Raw genomic sequence first — 16162 nt, 5'->3', positions numbered from 1 at the left:
CTTGGTGTAGGTCCCCCAACCGTCAGGGGCCATGAGTGAGGGGGAGAGGGACTGGGCTGTGCCCCGCTGAGGTCCATGGCGCCAGGCTCCAGAGGGGCCCCTGGGATGAGACCAGCGTGAGAGGAAGTGTTGCCTCCTCTGCAGGAGTGGGCCCAGCTGGAGGTTTACGGCCCCCATGAGGAGGGTGGGCCTGGGAGCCACAAGGGAATGGGGCTAGCTGCTGGGGCTGCGTGGAAAGTGGATCTGGTGTACAGAGCATGGCATCAGCTGAGCCAGGAGAGGCCTCCCTGCCAGTCCTGAGGAACGCCGGAAGAGACCAGGCTACCAGGGGCTTGGAGCCAGAGACGCCCACAAGGCCAGGAGAGGGGTCTAAGCTAACTCCAGATGGAACAGCTCTCACAGGTCGGGAAGAGGCTCCAAGCTGGCCTTGCCTCTGCAAGCTGCAAGCTGGGGTCCTGGTGTGTTCTCAAGGCCAGCAACTGGCAAGCTGAGAGGTGGCAGTGAAGGCTGGACAGGCTACCCTGGTTCTCCCACACGGGGGCGGTGCCAAGCCTCATGGAAAAGCAGGCAGGACCCAAGGTCTCTTGCCCACCCAAGGCGGATAGGAGCCCAGGCCTCACTGAGAACACTGCAGGAGGAAGCGCCGAGGCCTCAGCAGATAAGCGGCTGGCAGAAACCCCTAGCTTCTGTGCTGTGGGGCCCCAAGCTGAAGGCCCAGTCACTATGACAGGGGGGCTTGAGTCTGGGAGGTTTGTAGGGTTTGAGGAGAATTGGCCACCAAGCTCGGCGTCCAGGCGCTGAACTAGAGATAGGAGGAGCCTGCCCTGGTGCCATCACCCCAACCTGAGAAGGAAAGGGGTCTGTAGATGACTTTACTGGGTGGCCAGTGGAGAAAGCAGCAAGGGACTCCCTGCCAGGCCTAGTAATCATGGGAGGGGCCTCTTGAGGTCCTTCCAAGGGGTTCAGGGGCTCGGCACCCCCTTCCCAGAGCACAGGCTCTCACTGCCCAAGAAGACACTGGGGCCTGGGAGCTGGGTCCCTCTAGGACAGAGGCAGGGGTGCTGGAGGCACAGTGACCAGACCCGGCTGAGGCTGGGGATGTGTCAGATGGATGGATAGCTCCACTGATGCAGGAGCCTCCCAGTGGGCAGCAGCTAGAATGCTCAGGGTGGGGTCCCTTCGAAGGCAGCAGTGTACCCAAGGGGCCCTTCATCTGCCTGCCAGTCTCAGTCCAGGCCAGGGGCTCATGTCGAGCCAGGTGGGAGAGATAGGAGGGCCTCTGCAGCGCCTTCCCCTGCCCTGGGGCCTGGAAGGGCTGCACTAGGCTGGGCTGGGGGCTCTCCCTTGGGGGGCACCTGGGGGTGGGGGCTGGGGATGCTGCCCCGGGAAGAGGTCTAGAGAGCACAGAGGACCAGAGCCAGCAGCAGGGCCTGTGCCCACAGGCTGGAGGGCCCCTGTGTCCTTCTTTACACCTACATTCGCCCCAGGCTTCCTCAGCTGGGGCTGGGCCTAAAGGGGCAGCAGGCTGGGCTGGGGGGCCAGCCCCATGGGCTGAAGGCAGCACTCCCATCTCTAGCAGGGGGACGGTGGGGTTGGAAGATGCACCTGCAGTCAGGTCGGGCTTGGGCCCTGCTCCGTTTCCCCTGAGGGGGTTGAGGGAGGCCCATTCACTCCAAGCCCCTTAGTGAGAACAAGCCAGCTTGTGAGAACAAGCTGAGGCTACCAAGGGGAGGGGGGGGTCTTGATAATCACCCCCAGGTAGAGCCCTGCTCTCCTCCTCGCCTCAAGACACCGGCTCAAGAGAGAGCCGGCCCCTCTCACTCACCCCTTGCAGGCGTAACTCTCAGCAGCAAAGCCCCCGGGTTGGGCCCTCAGCCTTTCGTCCCGGGCTGGGTGCCACGTGGGGCAGCCAGGAGGCAGGGCCTCACTCAAGCAGGAGCCTCACCTGAGCACCATCCTCCTTTGATTAACTTAGGGCAAGAGGCACACATGTTGCCCAGCAAAGCCACCAAAGGCAGAGAGAGAAGCCCAGCCATGCTGGTCTGGGCGAGGCCAACAGGGGCAGAGCAGAGCCGGGTGCAGAGTCCCTGGCCTCCTGGCTGGCCCAGAGCCCTCAGGACTGGCTCTGGGTCTTGACACAGACCCTCACTTGATGTGACCATCAGCAAGTTCCTGGACCTGTTTCCCCATCCATAACCTAAAGGGAATGGTCACTGTTACTCAAAATGATTCCTGAACATCTCAGAATCACCTTGGGAGTTCCATTAAAACCCAGATTCTTGGGCTCTAAGCCGGTTCTCCATGGGGTCCAGGAAACCATTTTCCAGGTGATTCTGTTTGAGAAGTCCTGCCTGGGAGCCTTGGACGATTACAGGGGAACTTCGGGGCCAGAAAAGCCACGTTCAACCAAGGCAGAGTGGCCCATCAGTTTCCTTGAGGGGTGTGGGGGAGACCCAGTGTGCTCAGCTGCCTGCACGCATACCTTCCTTGCCCTCAGCTCTTAGTCTTCAACACTCACCCAAGAACAGGCTTTGTGAAAACCTGTGCGAGGGGTGGTAGCACGACCTCCCTGAGACAGGAGTCGGGCGGAGTTCTGCTCCTGCCCCCACATTAGGCTGCAGCTCCCTGGGACAGTCATAGCTCCGCCCTTAGTGGAACCCTCAGCGCAGGGCTGGGTCTCTCCCCTCAGATTGGTGCTCCCAGGACAGCGCTGTCTCGTGGGGCGTGGCCACTTCCTCCAGCAGGCTCCAGCTCTACACCACTGTAACCCAGCCCCGGCACCATATGGTCCTCTAGGGCCACAGGCGGACACATGGACTCGTGCTGAGCAGCCCTGCCTATCCCGAGGCCTCAGACCCTGCCCTGTCACCACTGTATGCCAGGAGGTAGCAGGGGCACAGTAGGCATGAAAGGAAGCGAAAGAGGGGAGGGAGGAAGGAAGGAAAGGAAAAAGGAAGGAAAAGAGAAAAGAAAGAAGAAACAGCCGAATCCAGCAAGGTCCTGGCGATGAGGTGGATCAGGCTGATGGGGCTGCAGCGGTCCCATCGGCCGCCCAGGGCCTCGGGGTTCAGTGACTCCACCTATGTTGCAATTGATGGGGTTCAAGGCAGGCCGCCCCAAGATATGCCACTCTGGTATGCGAATTATTTCAAGCTGAAGACAAGAAAGGCTCAGAAAGAACACTTGACCTTCCCCTAAACTGCCTAAGAGAATTTAACATAGAAGACCTGTTCCAGGAAAGAGCTAATACCATAAGATAACTAGAGTATAACGTAAAATAGGTGTGATAGAAAGGCACCAACAAGCCCATTTTGGCCCAGCAAAAACTTGTTTAACAAACATTTGCATTTCCATCTCCATAAAAATTGCCTTCCTCCTCTCTGAAATCCCAAGCCACTTCCCCCAAGATCCTCCTTTGTCTTTAGCTGAAGATGGTATTTAAGGTGGCAGCTTTGGCTCTTCTGGCGAGTTACTGTTTTTCTGGGTTTCTCCCACGTATACATATTATACTTTGATTTTCTCCTACTAACTTGCTTTATGTCATTTTAATTATTTGACCAGCCATAAGAACCAGAAGGAAAGGGAGGGGGTTCCTCCCTCTTCCCCTCTACAATCCTCTTTCTCCCTACACAAGCCTCAGGTGATGCAAACTCTCACTTCAGTATTCTGGACCACACCTATTCTCCAGCTTGCAGGACGGAGAGTTGTGTTGGATTTTGAGCCATGCTTCCGGGCCCCACCCCCGCCCCTGGCTAGTTCCCTGCACTCCAGCCACACCTGGGTATTTCCCTTTCCCAGACACACCTGTAGGCTCTGGCCCATGCTGCTCACCTTACTCAGACGGCACTCCACGCTTGTTTTTACCTACTTCTTCCTACTTGTCTTCAAGGCCAACCCACTTCAGGCAGCACCTCTTCTGGGACTCAAGGACACCTCCTCATCCCAGGGGTAGGGTAGACCTTTTTCTGAGCTTCTACAGTGCCCTCACCCCAGGTTCCGTTGCTGCAGTGACCACAATGTGTTGGAGTTGCCCATCTCGTGGCCTGGCCCCTTCACAGGCCAGGGAACCCCTCAGGGCCGTATGCTACAATAGAGAGCAATGGCGGCTGCACTCCAGTTCCTGGCGCTGCGCAAAGCCAGGCTCCAGCTGTCAGGAGGCACAGGAGGGATAGTGTCACTGGCCTCAGTGAAACCCACAAAGATTAGGGTCGATGCCAGGCAGGTCTGACTAGCCCTAGCAGACTGGCTCCTGGCCCAGATGGAGTGGGAAACCACGTCCAGAAGCCACTTCAGCAGACCTGAGAACAAACCTCTGCGGGAGAAGAGCCCAGCAGAGGCGGGGTGTCTGGAGGGACCTTTAACCCAGCTAAGGTGTGGGAGGGGCCGTCCCTCGGTGGGACGTAGTCACCAGCATGGGGAGGGGGAACAGCTCTGTTCTACCTAGGCCTCGGCGGGCACATCCTTGGTCCTGGGAGAGGGGCACGTGCTGGGGTCTGGTGACCAGCATTTCTCACTGAGCAGTAGCAGAGACCTACAAGGGTCCAATAAGGACCCAAAAGGGTCTCTGGAGGGAGGGGCTCTCCCTGAGCAGGGAAGTGGCTGCCCAGTGGGTGTGTGACAAGGGCCCACATGGCCCGAGCCGGCTGGCACAGGGTACTGGGGAGCCTCAGCATCTTCTGGGCTGGGAGCAGGGGCAGCTGCAGCCTGCTGTCAAAGGGCCGGGCACCTGGCGATGACCCGCTGAACCTACGACCCCCACCCCCGGCCCACACACACACAGCCAAGCCCCAGGTCCAAAAATAACCCAAACGCTTTAATGTTTAATGGCCTGCCTCCAGGGCCCATAGCCTTATTACAAAACCTTAACCAGCCAAAGGCCCAGCTTGCCAGCCTCTGGCTGTTGAGCACTCTGCAAGGAGGTAACCCACAGCAGGCGGGCAGATGGGGCTCCGGCTTGGTGAGTGCCAAGGTCTTCAGTTCATCTCTTGGGAGACGTCCCAGGACTGAGCTGTCACTCAGCCTGTCCCTGTCCCTTCTAGTCCCTGAGTCCCTGCAGCTGCTTGGCTTCCAGCAAGCACTCAACTTTCTCAATAACGCACCGGGTGGGGGAGGCAGCGCAGGGAAGTCACTGGTGTCATTCAGGACAGGCCTGGGGCCTCCCAGGGGTGACAGCAGCAGGCCCAGGACAAGGATGCCAGCCCGAGGCTGTATCCCTGCACCCCGTCTTGGGGGAGGCAGGGGCGGGCTCCCTCAGGGAGCTCCTGGCTGAGGATTAGGGCCCAACCCCAAACGCTGGGGCTGTGGCTCTAGAAAGTGTGACTCACACAGACGTACAATGGACCACTCTTAAGAAAACCAAGTCCTATGACACACAAAGACTTTCTAAAGGAAGGTTCTGCTTGCCTCAGCCTCATAGTCCAGACCCTGGCTGAGATCTAGGCCCCTGTCCTGAGCAGGGAGCAGAGAGCAAACCGTAACGGGTGTGTGTCAGGCATCACCCCCACAACACCCTGCGAGGTAGGCTGCGTTGTCCTATTTTACAAATGGGGAACAGAGGGCTCAAGAGAGAACGTGACCTGACTGGTTACACAGCAAGGAACACAGGAGCCAGGACGCAAAGCCACGTCCGTTGGACTCCAAAGCCCACGTTCTCTCCAAGGAAGAAATAGGAAGGAGTCCTTTCTAACAAAGGCCCTCAAAAGCTCAGGGGCTCTCAGCCCAACCTGGGGTGGAGGGTGCAGGGTGAGAGCTGGAGGAACTCCAAGGGCAGGTCCACTCCTGACCCTTGGCAGCTGGGCTGGAGAAGGGAGGGGTACGGACAGTGATCCCTAGACAGCACTGGCAGCCAATGCTACAGGTGATGGCTCTGGCTGCCCAACACCTGGGGGTGGGGCATGGGCCGGTCTGGTCCTGAGGCCTTGTGGCCCCAAGTGGGCAGTGCCAGGCCATTGAGCCAGGCAGTTTCCAGCAGGCTGCGGAAGCGGGCCTTCAGCGTGGGGCCGGGTGGGCTGGCGCTGGCAGGAGTAGGTGAGGCACTGCGGGACCCTCCCCCAGCAGTTGCCTCTGCTTTCTCCGGGCCAGGGGTTGGTGGCTTCCTCCCCGGCTTCCTGGCCTTGGGGACAGGTGATTTCCGAGCCGGGGCTAGGCTCTCCAGCTCATCTCTGGCCATGGTGGGTTCTGAGGAGGGCACAGATCCAGCCTCAGTGTCCAAGTCACCTGGAAAATGAACACACGGTCAGGCTGCAGACCCCGACACCCCCAGGTCCCACCTCTTGGCCTCCAAAGCCATCAAGACCAGTGGTTCTGCTCTGTCCCGGGCCAGGACAGTCCCAGCAGGGTCACAGATATCATGACCCTTCCCCACACACACCCGCTGGCCAGACCATCAAGCCAAAAGGGCATGCTCTTCCCCAGGTGACACCAGAACTCTAATGAGGGCACCACTCAGGAGCAGCTGTTTGGGTGCAAGGACAAGAGGAAAGGGGCTCAACAGGCCAGGAACCTCGGCCTGGTCCAAAGGCCCACTGTACAGGTGGGGAAACTGAGGCATGGAGAAAGAGGGCCCTGCCACACACGAGAGTGCCATCATCTTTCCGCCACCCCACCCCCAGAGCCAGAGCAGGAGCCAGAGCCCAGGCAGGGACTGCCATGACAGCAATGCCCAGAGGGAGAGGGGTGGAGGAAGAGGCGGAGGAGATGGGAGGGGGCTCCTGACCAAGAGCACACCTGCTTGGAAGGGAGGCTGCGAGGGGATTGCTGTCTAATGACAGCACAGAGGGCAGACCCCCAAAGAAGTGGGGAGGACCTACAGCTCAGGGAGGAAGTGAGACAGGGTACCAAAATCCAGCCAGTGGCAAGAAGCTGAGCCCCAGTCACTTTCTTACCACGCCCCAGACTCTTGCAGGCTCTGTCAGAGCAGGAGGGGACTATGAAGTGTCTGGGCCCCACTGCCCAGCAGGCAGCCCAGGAGAAATGGACCTGTCCCTCTCTGGGCCCAGATAGCCCAACTGTACAGGGAGAAGATTGGGCTGGGAGGGCCTCTGAGTGACATATGACACCCACGCACACTTTCTTACTCAGGAACGGAATGCTCACACTTGCATTTTCTTTGTACCCCATTGGGACAAATGCCCCAACTTCTTAAGTGCTCAGAAGTCAGCAGTGCTGTCCCCCAGACCTCAAGCTCCACATCTGTACCCACTGCCTCGGGCCCCTTCTCCACTCTGACCTGGAGCCTGGACCAGGAAAGACCCCAGGGCAAGGCTGCCAGGAGGGGAGGGGACAAGGAACACTACAGAGACACAGCCCAGACAGGCTTGGAGGTGGGAAGGCTGGGGGGCAGGGAGAGAAAGACTACAGGACGGGCCTCAGGCCTCGATGCCAGATATCCTGATGCAGCGGAGGCAGTGACGGACACCACCTGGCACCAGCACCAAAGTCGTGGCTGAAGAAGTGAGATCACACATACCATGCGACACTGCAACCATTTCTGAGAGCAAGGTCGGGCTACCTGAGTGGGCGCAGACGATGCTCCAGAACATAAAAAGAGCACGTTGGAGAACGATATGCACAAGACATCATTTAGTAGGAAAAGCAAACCACAAAACAATGCTCTGACTTAGGGGCACGCTGCGGGGAACGCAAATCCCTGGGAGGACTGGAAAAGCGCACCTTCCACAGGCAACAGTGTTGAGGGGAGGGTGGGAACCCTGCTGGGGTTCAGGAATGGGGCGCTGGGTGAGCAGGGTGCCATTCACTGGATGGGAAAGACTGGGTGGGAAGTGAGCTTAGGGGGAAGCTCAGGAGAGTGGTTTGGGAGGGGTTAAGGGTCAGAGAGACAGCAGGTGCAGAAGCCCAGCGAGCAGCTCAAGCTCAGAAGAGGGGAGGCTGGGCAGGACACACACAGAGGGGGAAATGACCTCAGACAGAAAACAGGGCCTGGTCAGAGCCCTAGAACCCAAAGGAGACGCCTGTACCAAAGATGGAGAAGGCACAGCAGGGAGCAGGAGGGAATCTGGGAAGGTGCAGGGCCAGGGAAGGTCAAGCAAGAGTTTCCACGGGGACAGAGCAGTTAGCAGTTCAGAGGCTTAGAGGAGGCGTTGAAGACTCGCACTGATGCTAGGGGCAAAGGGGGACGAGGGGTCCATAGAGCCTACCCTGGAAGGCTAGCCCCCACCCCTGACCCCAGTTCTTGGGCCTCCCTGCCCTTTCCAGAGGCCCTGGAATCCCTCGGCCCTTGGCTGTGACCACTCACACACCTGTCACACGCTCACACAGCTCCGGTGGCTACTGGGGCTGCCCCATGCTCACCCAGCTGGCGGCGTACACAGTCGCGCCACTGCAGGCCCAGCAGGTCGGGGTAGATGTCAGGCAGCTGGCGCAGCGCCAGCAACTTCAGCATGCGTGACGTGCAGCCATGCAGGGCTCGCTCCCGCAGGGCCCGCTCCTCCGACAGCGTGGTGGGCCGCAGCTCCACGCGATGCTCCTGCAGCACGTGGTCCACGGAAGCGGGCGGCAGCCGAGGGAAGAGCCGCTCCTTCACCAGGTGGATGGGCACGAAGATGGCGCCCGCCCGCACCACGTGGGGGAAGGGGCACTGCTGCGTGCACACGAAGCTCTGCAGCTGGGACAGCAGCTTGCCTAGCAGCCCCTGCACAGCCTGGCAGTCCTGCCACGCTGCCCGGCCCCAAGGCCCAGCCGTCTCAAGCCACTCACGCAGCTTCTCGGGCGGGGAGTGGGCCACTGAGCCTGAGATGGCGTCACAGAGGGACGCATGCAGTCCTGCAAAGTGTTGCTCTGGCGAGTCCGCTGTGGTGGGGGTAGAAGCTGGAGCGGGGCCTGCAACTGGGGCCGGAGTCGGAGCCGGGGCCGGAGCAGGTGACGGAGCCGGAACAGGGGCTGGGGCAGGAGAGGCCATGGCTACAGCTGGAGGGCTGGGCAGCGCCAGGTTGAAGCAGGCCACAGGCAAAGGCTGGGTGAGAATCTGTAGTCCAATGGGCACAGACGGAGGGGTGGGTGCAGGCTGTGCAGGAGCAGGGGCCGAGGTGGGCACAGATGGGACCACAGCTGCAGGCAAGGGTGCCGGCCGGAGGATCTTGAATTTTCGGAACATGAAGGCCACAGAGCTGTGGAAGTTGGTCCTCGGGGTGGCCTCTGTGGTCACTGGCACCCCAGGTGCCTCTGTGACTGTCTTTTTCAGGCCTGGCAGATCCGGGCCTGTGGTCCCCACACCTGGCACGTCAGAGACCGTGTTCCCTTCACCCGGCACATCCATGGCTGCAGTGGCCTTGGCATGCACCACAGGACTAGGGACTTTGATAGGAGGAGCCTCTGCCACGGGCTTCTTCACACTCAAGTCCAGTGCCACCTCCTCCCTAAGTGAGCAGTGCGCCTTCGAGGGGGCCTCCTGGGCAGGCCGGGTCCCCCTGCAGTCTTTGTCATGGCTGTCATTTGGGGCTGGGGCCGGGTCAGGCTCAGCTGCGGCCTCGGGTGCCTGCACATCCAGGTAGTCACGGTAGGGGGCCAGGCTGAAGACATTGTCGATAATAGGCATGGGTGGAGAGCTGGGTGGCAGTGTGCCCTCGTTCTGTGGAAGAGACTGGCGCTCCTGGGCACAGGGAGGGAGTGCCGGTGGGGTGCGGGGAACAGGACTGTCTCCGATGACAATGGGTGCCCCCGGGTGCTCATCAAGCTGGGCCTGGAGCTGCTCTTTCCTGCAGCTGGGCAGCCACATCTTCTCCTCCGCTTCCTGTACTGGCTTCTCTGTAAGCCTCACAGGCTCTGAGCATGGCTGGCTGGCAGGCAGGCGCTGGCACGCCCGCTGGAAGGCACTGGGCTGTGGCATAGCCTGCACACTGTTCTGGGAAGGTGGTGTCCCTCCAAGGCCCGGGGATGCTCCATAGAGAGAGAGGTCATCCCGGGCATAAGGGAAGCCCAGTGTCTGGGCAAAGTCCAGTGGGCAGCGTGGAGCAAGAGGTGGCTCCAGCTTAAGGCCTGGTGAGGGCGCTGGGAGGGGTGCAGAGGGGAAGGAATAAGTGTCCAGCCCCACTGGGGGCATATAGGGTGTCTGGGCTGCCTGCTGCCTCAGGTAGGGGCTGCTCAGTCCACCAGCTGGGTACCCAGCCCCCTTGTGGGCTCCCAGAGGCTGCAGCGGGAGCACTGAGCTGTAGCTGCCCTGCTTCTCTGGGTGGCGACAGGCTGGAGGGCAAGGCAGGCCCTGCGGAGGGTGAGACAGTGGGTAGTGGGTGGGCACTGCATCCTGGCAGGCTGGCCCCAGGGGTTGGGTCAGCTGGGTCCAAGGACTGGGAGGTCCCTCGGACAATGCCTGCTTGGGGTCCCCAGAGTAAGGACCTGCATACTTGGAGGCCAAGAAGCCTGTGCTGTGGATGGTCCGATACTTCTCCAGGAATGCCTGGCATGGAGAGAAGCTCACCGAGGAGTCTTTGCCAGATCCCCCAGCTGGCACCCCACGCAAGAAAGAGCCATCCAGGGACTGGCCCTTTCCAGGAGCCGGGGTCAGAGAACAAGGAGAGTCAGCTGGGGATAAGAGGGGCCCAGTCACCAGCGTCCAATCAACATCCAGCGGCCTCTTCGGTGCCCCTTCCCCCAGGCAAGTTGAGAGCCCATAACACAGAGGGTTGCGGTAGACAGGTTTGGGTGCCGCCAGCGGTGGGCCTGGGTAGGAATGAGCCTGGGGACTGAAGGGCAGGAGCTCAACTGGGCCAGAGTCTTGCACCTTCTCAGAGCTTTCCGCTGGCGGGCGGTAGAGCAGGCAGCTGGTCAGCAGGTTGTCTGCCCGAAGTGGGGGTCCTGCCATGCTGGCAGGGTACAAGGGTGGGTATGGGGTCCAGGAAGCCAACCGCTCAGACCCTGCCTTGGGAGCACCCCCCATGGGGCAGGAGAAGTAGGCACCCTTGTAGCTGCAGGGGTCCTGGTTACCAGCAGAGGGGGGCAAGCTGTGCCCAGGCCCGGAGTCTGCCTCTAGGCGGGGCAGCTTGCCATACATCACAGGCCCCAGGGTCCCTAGTGGCCGCTTCTCCGCCATCACTGTGAAGGCTTCAAGCCCTCTGGGGCCCCAGCTACTCAACAGCCGACCTGGGAGAGAGAGGGAGAGAGGCAGGGGCTGTCAGAAGAACAGGCTCCAGGCAAGCAACAGAGGGCTGCTGCTCTCACTGGCTCACTGCCACACCCAAGAACGTGGCACTTCGCAGATGCTCAAGAAAGACCACATGAATGAACGAAGGCATGAGCCACAGAACACAGAGGTTCCCAACTCCATTTCTGAAGCTACAGAACCCTCTGTTTAATGAATTCTTGTGTAGTGGTCCTCCACATACCCACCACTCTCACTCCAGAAGCCCCTTCTGTTCACATTCCTCCACGTGACCCCCAAGACCCCTTCCTTGGGGTTTCAGACTTTGCAGGGCAGTCTGAGGCTCACTTCACTTGGCTACCCCCCATATACAGATGAGGAGACCCATTCATCCCAAAGTCACTGATGAAAGAGATGGGACAGGAGGCAGGCTTCCTACCTCCCACTACAAACTCTTATTCCAAGATGCCACAGCGGTACCACGATGCCCACTGCAGCCGATACGTGGAACCGGCAGTCACAAGTTCTGACTTCCTGTGACACTAGATCTCTCTGACCTGCCAGTCTTATCAAAAATGGCAGAGCCAGGCCTGGAGCCCAGGTCCCAGGAGTGACACAGATACAGGGTGTGGTTCCGGAAGGCGGTTTCCCAGGTGAGGTGGCCCGAGGCAGCGCTTCATACAAGCCCCGCCCCTCCCACCCAGCCCCGCCTCCAGCAGGAGAGCCAAGGCTGTCCGGCAGATGGTGCTGTGGCCCAGCTGGAAGGTCCCAAAAGTGCCCGGGAGGAGAGTCTGTGTCCATTCTGGCCCCTAAGCTGCAGTTGGCTATTCCAAGGCACAGCAGCAGGGACAAGCAGGTGGGGCGGTGGGAGGATGTGAATGTCCAGGGAGGGAGCCCCCAAGGCCACAGAGCTCTAGTTGGCAACTACCCCCATTGTACTGATGGAAAAACTGAGTGCCAGAGAAAGACTTAAGGCCCTGAAACAAGGCCAAGCAAGGACCGGGACCCAGGCCCAGAGAGGTCAATTGTGGGTTTCCTCGAGGCAGCAGGCACCCAATGACTTATGAAGGGTCATCTGAGGCCACTCTGCCAGAGCCACATTGACCTGCCCTCTACTTCCTCAGCGCTGTTCCCCAAAACCCTCAGGTGGCTTAGAAAGGATGAATCAACTCAATCTTGCTATGATTAGGCCATGGGCCAGGTGTCCCAGGTTTCCGTCACTAACAAGCCAAGACCAGCCCACTCTCCCAGCCTTCTCCTCCCTTCTGGTTGGTGGCCAGCAACAGCCACAGGCTCATAGTTAGTACATTTTGGGGACAAGAAAAGCCAAGGGTAGTATGGGGGCCAATGCCCACTCCCATCCCAGCCTAACTGCACAAGGAAGCCAGGCAGGACTCTTAGAAAAGAGAGTTAGATCTTCTGGCCAGAATCAGATACCTCAGGCCAACCTAGAGCAGGGGATGCTCCAGGAAGACAGGAAGGGGCATCAGGGCAGTGCCCTATGACAGAGACCCTGCACTGCAGGGGAAAAGCCCCACCCTGCTGACAGCAACTTTGCAAGAAAGGGTTGTATAGGTTTTGAGGTGCTGAGCCCCCCTCTGCCCTCAGGGAGCTCTGGATTAATTAAGTGCTGGCTCTGGTCTCCCCTCCCCCACATGCTCCTTGGGGCCTGCTCCATACCCACCCACAGCCCCGGGGAGTCCTTCTCTCCTGGGCTCTGCCCATTGTGTGCCCTTTGCCCCGGAGACATCCTGAAACACCCCCCAGGACCCAGCCAATAGAGGTGAGGGCACCAGGGACCCTCAGGAGTCTTTGGGGGAGAGACGGGGGCTCCAGGGAGCCAGCAGCAGACTATGAAGGGTATGAGGGTGACCTTACCACCTGCCAGTACGAGATGGAGAGCCCAGTATACACTCCCTCAAGCGAGGCCCCTCCCAACACAAGACAATAGCCAAAATGTAGTTGCCTCCTTCCCTGACACACACACATACTGAGGAGGCAAGCAGTGGCTTGGAGAAGGGCAAGACCCCAAGGAACACGGTCACATGACCCTCTGGGCCACCGAGCTGTTCACTGGCTGAGGTCAGAGCTGGGCTGGGAGGACCAACCTCAGCCAGGGCCCAGGGCAGGGTCCAGGAGAAAAGCCCTACCCTAAGCAGCAGGGGAAGCAAACAGCTCTGTGGCCCAGTTCCCTGGTCCACCTCCTAGTTGGTCTCCGGATGGATGCTGGGAAAGACCAGGAAGAAGAGAGTGATCCTGCCCAGCTGTGGCCAGCGTCTGGACTCTCTTGGCTGAATCGGGCTCCTCCCTGTGTTCTCACACCTCCCCCAGCTGAGGCTCTGGGCCTGCTGACGCTACAACCAACCTGGGGCAGCCCAGGCTCCAGCGGCGTGGGAAGGGTCGCGAGGTCGGCCTCTACCTGACGCGCCCATAACTCTGGTGCCTGGGGCCCTCAGTCGACCTGGCTTTGGGGCTGCCGCCGCACCCGACCCACGGGCTTCCGGGTGTCCCCATGCGCTGCCCGGCGGCGCTGGGGCGCACGTGCACCCCAGCAGGCTGATACACAGGCCGCCGCCACGCATGCAAACCCGTGCCTGCAAGTACGTGCATGGCCCACATCTGCACACATGCCCCTCCAGAACTGCCTTCTCCCCTCGCTCGGGCCCTGGCACACGTGTGCACGCAGGGAGGCCCGAGCACCGAGCCCCACGGACCGACACCCAAAGACTGGCGGGAGGTCAGGAGCAGGGGGCGGCCGGGCCGCTGAATCCGGGCAGCCACCGCCTCGGGGCGATCCCGCCAGCCTGGGCTGCAGCCAGAAAGTGAGTCAAGCCGTAGCGAGGAAACCGCAGGGCCGTCCCGTCCCAGCAGGGCGCGTCCCGGGCCCCGCGGCGCCTCAGCGCCCGCCGCCCCCCAGGCCCAGCCCCCACCGCCCCCTCCTCTCCGCCCGCGCAGTCCACGTGAGCCGAGCCCTGCGGGAGGCCTGAGGGCTCGGCCTGAGCTCCTTCCCGCCAACCCCGCGCCGGATTAGGCGCCGGGGCCCCGCCGGAGCTCCAGCGCGCTACCGGGCCCCAGGAGCCTCGAAGTCCGGGAAAGCCAGAGCAGCGGCGCGACCCCTGCCCCGCAGCAGGGGCCCGCGGCAGCCAGGAGCGACACCACTTCGACCCAGGCTCGGCGCGCTCCATCCCCGGGCCGGCCGGTAGGGGCGCCCTGGGACAGCGCCACCCACCCCTTCCCCACGCGCCGCCCGCAAACTCGGCCCAAGTTTCCGCGCCCGCCGAGCGGGCGAGCTCCTACCTGCAGGGCGCCAGGCTTCCCGCTGCTGCTGCCCGGGGCCGCAGCCGCATCCTCCAGGGCCGCCGAGGCCGCGGGTCCTTGTCGGGCCGGGCCCTGCGCGGGAAGTCGCGGTGAGCACCGAGCCCGGAGCCACCCTCTTCGCTGCCGTTCGCGCCGCCGCCGGGCGCCGTCTGCGGTCCCGGGCGGGGCGGGCTGGGGGCGGAGCGGGGGCGGGGCGGCCCGCGCGGGGGGGGGGGGCAGAGCTCGGCCGCGCTCTGGGAGCCCGCTCTCCCCTGGGCCCGGGGGTGCGGAGGGCCTGCGTGCGCCAGCACTCCCCGACCGGGCCACGGGCGCTGTGCGCTGCCTGTGCCCACTGCACTCCGCGAACCATTGCCCGGCGCGCCCATCCATGCCTCCATTCATCACTCCCTTAGATCGTTCATTCATCGCCACTTTCTAGCGCTGTGACCTTGTGCGTGCCACTTGACCTCATAGAGCTTCAGTTTCCTTATTTTAGTAAAACTGGAGTTACATCATAGTGGCGGTGTTGCAAGGCTTAGAAGAGCTTGTATTAAAATATCTGACACACAGTAGGTGCTCTGGCTCTCGTGGCCAGTACTAGGGGGCTGGAGAAGGGCTCCTTAGCCTGTGCCCTCATCTCTGTGCAGCCAGTGAGGGCAAATTCCAGACCAATGTATCTCAACCCCTGTTAGGCACTACGCCTGTCTGAAGAAGGGTTGATTCCCTCATCCCTGGAGCGAGCCTGACTGAGGGTGCTGGGGGCTTGCTAAGTGGCCTCAGTGGGTACCTCTGAACCTTTTTGGCAAATCTCCTTCAAAAAGACAAGCCTGAGCCAGTGTAGCCTGGGAGGTGGGACAGGGTTGAACTTTCCCAGCCAGGAATGGTATGTTGCTGAGAGAGGGGCTGGAGTGGGGGAGGAGCTGTTTCCATTTGCCTTGACTCTCTGGGCCATCTGATTTTGGATGAGAAACCCCTCGGTGCTGCTACCTTCTCTGAAGAAACCTGGTACCTCACAGCTCCCGGGCTGCCCAAGGACTGGAGACAGATGTGTGCAGTGGAGGAGGGGTGAACAGGTGGACGTGCCAAGGGTCAGAGCAAGTTCATGGGGCAAAACCACCCAGGCCACCTGCTTAGATCGCAAAGGTCAGGGCTGTCTGAGTCAGAGGGCAGAGCAGGCCTGAGGCCACGGGTTCCAAGGGTCAGGAAGCAGCTGGAACAGCAGGAGCTGAGGAGGAGGCGCTGGACACTGCAGGTAGAAACAGGAAGAGGAAGTGAAGGTCACTGGGGGGAGGGGAGAGGGTATCAGTTGAGAGCTGGAGGGTCCTTAGAAATAGAGTCTGGAGGGCCGGCCCCGTGGCTTAGCAGTTAAGTGCGCACGCTCCGCTGCTGGCGGCCGGGAGTTCGATCCCGGGCATGCACCGCCACACCCCTTCTCCGGCCATGCTGAGGCCGCGTCCCACATACAACAACTAGAGGGATGTGCACCTATGACATACAACTATCTACTGGGGCTTTGGGGGAAAAAAAATAAATAAATAAAGTCTTTAAAAAAAAAAAATAGAGTCTGGAGAGATCTGGAGAGGAGAGACTCAGAGACGGTTGGGGCTTTCCCAAGGTCACACAGAGGCTGGGATAAAACTCAGAACTCCTGGCTCCCAGCTGGGGATCTTCCTCCTGCCACACTTGAGCATCAGGAAAGTTCAAATGTGAACTGACAACTAGGAGTTGTGGCCAAGCCTCAGGTCACAGGCTGTTCTTCCTCACTCTTGCTCC

The 16162-nt window shown here is 60.8% G+C and overlaps 1 protein-coding gene across 2 annotated transcripts; it reads right to left on the bottom strand.

Annotated features, from left to right (window-relative positions):
- Positions 1–4792: 4792 nt before the first annotated feature.
- C5H15orf39 (chromosome 5 C15orf39 homolog) lies at positions 4793–14547 on the bottom strand. 2 transcript variants are annotated; one of them, XM_058542101.1, is made up of 3 exons: positions 14390–14547; positions 8311–11094; positions 4793–6216 (listed from the first exon to the last, which is right to left on the bottom strand). In XM_058542101.1, exons 2-3 carry the CDS (start codon positions 11042–11044, stop codon positions 5852–5854), a joined length of 3099 nt encoding a protein of 1032 aa, XP_058398084.1. In that variant the 5' UTR covers positions 11045–11094; positions 14390–14547; the 3' UTR covers positions 4793–5851. The 2 variants fall into 2 exon arrangements, with proteins under 2 accessions (XP_058398084.1, XP_058398085.1); XM_058542102.1 differs by having other exon boundaries at positions 6152–6216; positions 8259–11094.
- Between the last annotated feature and the right edge of the window lie 1615 nt (positions 14548–16162).

The sequence above is a fragment of the Diceros bicornis genome, chromosome 5 (genome assembly GCF_020826845.1).
Source record: "Diceros bicornis minor isolate mBicDic1 chromosome 5, mDicBic1.mat.cur, whole genome shotgun sequence".
Taxonomy (NCBI): domain Eukaryota; kingdom Metazoa; phylum Chordata; class Mammalia; order Perissodactyla; family Rhinocerotidae; genus Diceros; species Diceros bicornis.
The sequence above is the reverse complement of the archived record's forward strand: the minus strand, read 5'-3'. Positions and strand labels throughout refer to the sequence as shown.